Raw genomic sequence first — 7500 nt, forward strand, 5'->3', positions numbered from 1 at the left:
TTGTTCATCAGTTTATGTTGTTCATTATATTCTATAAATGAGTGAGATTATGTGGTATTTATCTTTCTCTGACTGGCTTATTTCACTTAGCATAATGCTCTCCAGTTCCATCCATGCTGTTGCAAATGGTAAGAACTCCTTCTTTTTTACTGAAGCATAGTATTCCATTGTGTAGATGCACCACTGTTTTTTAATCCACTCACCTATGGATGGGCACTTAGGCTGTTTCCAAATCTTAGCTGTGGTGAATTGTGCTGCTATGAACATAGGGGTGCATATATCCTTTAACAACAGAAATTTATTGTCACAATTCTGGAGGCTGGAAGTCTAAGACTAAGGTGTTGGCAGAGTCAGTTTTTCTGAGGCCTCTGTCTTGGGTTTGTAGGTGGTTGTCTTCTCCCTGTGTCTCCCATTGGTCTTCCCTTTGTGTATGTCTGTGCCCTAATGCCCTCTTCTTATAAGGACAACAGTCATATAGGATTAAGGCTCACCCACCTGACCTTATTTTAATCTAATTACCTCTTTACAGGCTCTGTCTCCTAATACAGTCACACTGAGGTCCTGGGGGTTAGGACCTCAGCATAGGAATTTTGGGGGGAATACAATTCAGCCTCTAACAGGCTCCCTCCCTGGACAGTCATTGGGGTGAGCCCCCCCAATGGCCAGTACCACAGCCCTCACTAAGCTCTTCGGAGGAAAATCTAGTGCCTTCCAGTCCTTCTCACCTCTCCCTCCCGGCTTTCTCGCTGCAGCTGATCGGGACCCTGGTTCTGTCAGTGGGGATCTATGCAGAGGTCGAGCGGCAGAAATACAAAACCCTCGAAAGTGCCTTTCTGGCCCCAGCCATTATCCTCATCCTCCTGGGAGTCATCATGTTCATTGTCTCCTTCGTCGGCGTGCTGGCCTCCCTTCGAGACAACCTGTGCCTTCTTCAAGCGGTGAGTTGGCCCCACGCACCCCTCAGCTGGTGGGTGGCAGGCCCTTGGAGTCCCGGGAGAGGCAGGGAGACTGGCCCAGGCCTCCAGGCAGCTCTCCTGGAGGGTTTCCCGGACCAGCCTCTCTGCCCACGGTGGCCACCTCCACTTCTGCATATAAAGGCTGATTTGAATACTAGCCTCTCACTCACTTACACCCTCTGTGGGTCCAGACTTCAGTTGGAAAGGGTAGAAACCACATTTAAATGAGAGCAAGTAAAACAACAACCAGTCGGTAGTGAGTTCTTAGCGCACATAACCAGCAAACCCACCCTGGGTCCAGGGGTGCAGGCTGCGCCCGGGGCTCTCTCCCCCGCACCTCCCAGCTGGACACCGGGCATTGCCCTTCTTTTCCCTGGGCGGTGGTCGCCAGCAGCCCCAGGCCAACAGAGTCCTTGTGGCTCTTGACCCCAGGGAGTCTTTCTTGGTAACTCTGGCCCCAATCCCAGGACTCAGAAGGCCTGCCCTGGGGCCAGGGGGTGGGGCCAGCCCTCCTGCCCACCTTACTATGGGATGAAGGGTGGGTTTTCAAAGCTGGGGGTACCAGATAGGCAGATGCATTTGCTCTGCACCCACACTGTCTTCTCACATGGGAGGCCCCTGAAAGCCCTATAAGCAGGGCCCCGGTGCTGCCTGAGGCTGGGATTTGCTGGCCTCAGTTTGGACAATGCTGGTACAGTGATGAAGCGGAGGGGTGGGGTGCATGTTCTCTGTCTCACTCTCCTCACCACCCTGGGAGTCTGGGAAGCCACTTGCGAGGGGCTCTGCCCGCACAGCTGGAAATGCTGCCCTGCCCGTGAAGCCAGGCCTGTCCCCTCTGGAGCAGCCTGAGCGAGGCCCAGCTCTCCTGTGGGGTTGAGGGAGGCGGAGGGCGGGGTGGGATGCTTTTCCATCTCGGTCCCTGGGACAAACCTCGGTAACAGTCGGGCTTGGACAGCTGAGTCCCTTTTCCTGACCACGGGCTCCAAAGACGGGCTTTCCCTCAGAACATCCACATCCTGTGTCCTCACAGGAGGAAGGGCGAGCGGCCCGGGAGGCTCTGTCATCTGACAGCGATGACTCCTGATGCGCTTGTCCTCGGAGCTGACGGCGCTTCCTCTGCCCCTCTAGGCGAATCTCTGAATTTTGTTTTTCAGTTTATGTACATCCTTGGGATCTGCCTCATAATCGAGCTCGTCGGTGGCGTGGTGGCCTTGCTCTTCCGGAACCAGGTGGGCCTGGGGTGCATTTATCAGCCACAAGCATGCCGGGCCCTACTGTGTGTGCCCCGGGCTGTAAAACTGGGCGTGCGCAGAGAAGAGAGCAGGGCATACAATGCCTCGTTTATTTTGCTGGGGAGACGGGCACTGAAAGGGGAAACCAGAGAGCAAGAAATCAACACAGGGTGATGGGAGAGTGCCTGGGTGCAGAATGGGAGGACAATGACGGAATAACGAGAGGGAGCCTACCAGGTGAGGCTCAGGGGAGCAGATACCCAGGCAGAGGGAGCCACTGAGGCAGAACGGAGCTTGTCCAGTGTGTGGACCAGTGTGGATGCACTTGGCTGATGGGCGTAAGAGATGGGGAGGGATGGAAGGCGGAGCTGCAGTGCCGGCCAGTGCAGGTCACGTGGGTTCTCAGGGGCCAAGGTGTAGGAGGTGGGAATTTTCTCCAAAGGCAGTAGGAAGCCTCTGCAGAGTTGTGTGGGGGAAGTGATGTGATCTGGCTTTCATTTCACTCACTGCGGGGAGACCAGGGGTTTGGCGTACATTTTGGAGGCACTGTCTATAGGACTTCGTTGTGCAGGGATATCAGAGTGAGGGTGAGAAAGGCTGAAAGGACCATGTGGCAGCAAACCTACTGGAAGGGTTTGCAGAATCAGGAGCCCTTTGAGTGGGTTCTCAGGACTCCTGGTCTCCCACTCTTTCCATCACAGATGCCATGTAGCCTCATACGAGCTGTGTGACCTTGGGCAAGTACTTCACCTCTTGGGAGCCCCTGGCTCCTTAGGGGTCATGGTTCCCAGCTCATGGAGTTCGGGCTGAGGATTTGATGAGAGAATGCGTGTGAAGAACTTGGCCCCTAGTGCACCCTCATTACATATGAGCTCCTTTGCCCTGAAGCCTGAAGAAGAGAAGGGACTTGCCCACGGTCCCACAGGAAGCCAGTGGCTGCGCGGGGCTGACGGCCAGCTCGGAGATCCGGAGATCGTCATTTCTCCCATCATCTGGTTCCTTTGTCTTCCTCCGGGCTTGGCGTTGGAGGCAGGGCTTGAGGAGTAGGGCCTGTTCTCGGAAACTCAGTTTTCTCTGTCCGCCCCCTGCCCCCACCCTCACCACCCAGACTGTTTTGTTCCTGGCACTCTGGGGCATCACTGTTGGACGGTGCATCAGGGAGGCAGCCAAATTGTCCATCTTGTCAGAAGTTGAGCCCAAGGCAGCAGTCACTGTCCCAGACACAAAGTTCCCAGACACCACGTTGTGCGGATCCCTCAAATGACCCCGAGTCTGACTCCTGCCAAAGTCTTCACTGGCTCAGGTGGGAGCAGGAAGCAGCCTGTTCTGCCTGGGTCTCCTATGGATGGACCCTAACCACAGGCCTGTCTACACCCCTGGAACCCAGGGGTCTTCGTGTTTTATGAGCCCCGGGAGAGGGGAGGGGAGATTCCCATCATATTGATGAAGTCAGTGAGGCACAGAGAGGTTAGGAAGCCCTCCCAAGAGCACACAGCAAGACAGAGGCAGCTCAGTCCTTTTTTCAATTCTATTTTTTCTATCTCCCCTACCCCCCAGGTTTATTGAGATATAATTGACAAATAAAACTGTAATATATTTAAACTCTACAATGTGATGATTTGCTATACATAAACATTGTGAAATGATCACCACAATCAAGTTAAATAACACCTCCATCACCTCACACGGTTAACTTTTGTGTGGGTGAGAATGTTTAAGATCTATCCTCTTAGCAAACTTTAAGTATATAATACAGTATTGTTAGCTCTAGTGACCATGATGCAAATTAGATCCTCAGAACTTATTCATCTTAACACGGAAAGTTTATACCCTCTGACCAACACCTCCCCATTTACACCCACCCCCAGTCCCTGGCAACAGCTTTTCTACTCTCTGGTTCTATGGATTCAACTTTCTTCTTCTTTTTAGATTCCACATATAAGTGATGCCAAAGAGTCCATACAGTATTTGTCTTTCTCTGTCTGGCTTATTTCACTTAGCATAATGTCCTCCAGGTTCATCCATGTTGAAACATATGGCAGGATTGCCTTCCTTTTTATGGCTGAATAATATTCCATTGTATATGTGTGTGTGCTATATATGCACAATACAATATACATGCTGTGTTTTTCTTTACCACATTCATCTGTTGACAGACATGTGGATTTTTTTTATATCTTGGTTATTGTGAATAATGCTGCAGTGAACATGGGAGTTCTCTTCATGGCAGGTAGCTCTTTTAGATAGTGATTTTATTTCCTTCAGATGTCTATCCAGAAGTGGGATTGTGGGATCATATGGTAGTTCATATGGTTGTTTAATTTTGTGAGGAAACTTCATACTGTTTTCCATAATGCTTGCCCCAGTTGACATTCCCACTAGCAGTGTACAAAGGTTCCCTTTTCTCCTCAGCAACATTTGTCATTTCTTGTCTTTTTCTTAATAGACATTCATGTGAGATGATAGCTCATTGTAGTTTTGCTTTGCATTTCCCTGATGATTAGTGATGCTGAGCATCTTTTCATTTACCTGTTGGCCATTTGTCTGTCTTTTTTTGGAAAAATATCTGTTCAAATCTTCTGCCCATTATTTAATTAGATTATTATTATTATTGCTATGGGGTTGCAAGGGCTCTGTATATATTTTAGATATTAACCCCTTATCAGATATATTATTTGCAAATATTTTCTCCCATTCTGTAGGTTGTTTTTTTCATTTTTCTGATCATTTCCTTTGCTGTGCTTAAACCTTTTAATTTGATGTAGTCCCACTTGTTTATTTTTGCTTTGGTTGCCTATGCTTTTGGTGTCAGATAAAAAAAATTATTACCAAGACCAATGTCAAGGAACTTACTCCCTATGTTTTCTTGTACAAGTGTTATGACTTTAGGTCTTACTTTTAAGTCTTTTGTCCATTTTGAGTTGATTTTTGTAAGTTGTATGACATAAGGGTCTAGTTTCATTTTTTTTTTTTTGCATGTGGATACAGTTTTCTCAGTCCCATTTACTTTTCCCCTTTGTGTACTCCTGGCACCTTCGTTGAAAATTAGTTGACTATATATTTCTAGGCTCTCCATTCTGTTCCATTGATCTGTTTTTTAGATAATACCATACTGTTTTGATAACTATAGCTTTGTAATATAGTTTGAATTCAGGAAATGTGATGCCTTTAGCTTCACTTTTCTTGCTCATCATTACTGTAGCTATTTGGGGTCTGTTGTGGTTCTATACAAATTTTAGGATTTTTTTCCTATTTCTGTGGAAAATGCCATTGAAATTTTATAGGGATTGCACTGAACCTATAGATTGCTCTGGGTAGTATGGACATTTTAATAATGTTATTTCTTTCAATCCATGAACAAGGGATATCTTTCCAATTATTTGTGCTGTCTTCAATTTCTTCCAGTGTTTTATAGTTTTCAGTGTACAAGTCTTACACATCCTTGTTTAAATTTATCCCTAAGTATTTTATTATTTTTTATGCTATTGTTAGATGTTATTGTTTTCTTAATTTCTGTTTTTTGGATAGCCCATTGTTAGTGTGTAGAAATGCAACTGATTTTTGAATGTTGTTTTTTGTATCCTGCAACTTTACTGAATTTGTTTATCAGTTCTCAGTTTTTTGCTAGAGTCTTGAGGATTTTCTATATATAACCTCATGTCACCTGCAAACAGACAATTTTACTTCTTTTTCTCTAATTTGGATGCCTTTTATTTCTCTTTCTTGCCTAACTTTCTTGCTTTGACTAGGATTTCCAGTACTATGTTAAATAGAAGGGGTGAGCGTGGGCATGGTGTCTCTTCCTGGTCTTAGAGGAAACGTTTTTAGCTTTTCACTTTGAGTATGATGTTAGCTGTGGACTTGTCATGTATGGCCTTTATTATGTTGAGATACATTCTTACTATACCTAATTTGTTGAGAGTTTTTATCAGCAAGGATATTGAATTTAGTCAAATGCTTTTCTGCATCTATTGAGATGATCATATGATTTTTATCTTTCATTCTATTAATGTGGTATATCACATGGATTGGGTGGCAGATGTTGAATCATCATTGTGTGTGAGGGATAAATCCCACTTGATCATGATTTTGTAATTCTATTGATTTTGGTTCGCTAATATTTTGTTGATGATTTTTGCAACTATGTTCATCAGGGATGTTAGCTGGTATTTTTTGTGTGTGGTTTCCTTGTTGGCTTTGGTGTCAGTGCACTGCTGGCCTCGTAAATGAGTTTGGAAGTGTTCCCTTGTCTTCAGTGCTTGGGAATAATTTGAGAAGGGTCGGTATTAATTCTTCTTTAAACACTTGGTAGAATTTACCAGTGAAGCCATCTTGTCCTGGACTTTTCTTTATTGGGAGACTTCTCATCACTGATTCAAGTTCTTTACTCATTATTGGTCTGTTCGGATTTCCTATTTCTTCAGGATTCAGTCTTGGTTGGTTGTATGTTTCTAGGAATTTATTTGTTTCTTCTAAGTTATCTAGTTTGTTGGTGTATAAGTATTTATAACAGTCTCTTATGATCTTTTTGTATTTCTGTGACATCAGTTGTAACGTCTCCTCTTTATTTTTGTAGCATCTCTTTCATTTCTGATTTTATTTATTTAAATATTATTTTTTTTCATAGTTTAGCTTTGTCAATTTTGTTTATGTTTTTCAAAAACCCAACTCTTAGCTTTATTGATCTCTTTAAATTGTCTTTTTTAGTCTCTATTTCATTTGTTTTCACTCTGATCTTTGCTATTTTCTTCATTCTAACTTCAGGCTTAGTTTGTTTTTCTAGTTCTGTGAGGTATAAAGTTAGATTATTTATTTGAGATCTTTCTCCCCCTTAATGTAGAAAGAATCACTATAAACATTATCACTATAAACTTCCCTCTTAGAACTACTTAAGTGTTGGTATGTTGTGCTTAGATTTTAATTTGTCTTGTGATTTTTTTATTTCCCTTTTGATTTCTTATTTGCCTCGTTGGTTGGTTTCCCAACCTAGTCTTGCTACCTGCTCCTCCTTTTCCTCTTTTCTACTTTTCAGACGGTCTGTTCTGCGCTGGCAGAGCCAGGGCATGTGTTATTTTGTCAGCCGGGCTGAGGGGAGAGTTGTTTATTCCATTTGCCCACGCGGATGCTTTTCTGTGCAGCCAGCAGGGCTCCCGGCCGGCCTGCGGCTTTCCAGAGATGATGGGTTAGTGCTTTGCTGGCCACGGCCCAGGTCCAGGTCATGGTCAGCAGCAGCAGTGGTTTTAATAAACAATCCCCTTTGTGAGCAGCAGTCTGGTTTCCAACGTGCTTTCCCAAAGGCAGTCCGATTTGTC

At 45.1% G+C, this 7500-nt stretch overlaps 1 protein-coding gene across 1 annotated transcript in view; it reads left to right on the forward strand.

The window, feature by feature from the left end:
• TSPAN15 (tetraspanin 15) overlaps nucleotides 1-7500 on the forward strand; it is a gene marked incomplete at its 5' end in the record, with an annotated part of 46025 nt that overhangs the window by 24074 nt on the left and 14451 nt on the right. Inside the window, 2 exons of the mRNA XM_005882488.2 lie at nucleotides 753-938; nucleotides 2111-2185. Of these exons, the coding sequence (XP_005882550.1) occupies nucleotides 753-938; nucleotides 2111-2185 (261 nt within the window). The remainder of the gene's footprint in view (nucleotides 1-752; nucleotides 939-2110; nucleotides 2186-7500) is intronic.

Source organism: Myotis brandtii, unplaced genomic scaffold (assembly GCF_000412655.1).
Source record: "Myotis brandtii unplaced genomic scaffold, ASM41265v1 scaffold722, whole genome shotgun sequence".
NCBI lineage: Eukaryota > Metazoa > Chordata > Mammalia > Chiroptera > Vespertilionidae > Myotis > Myotis brandtii.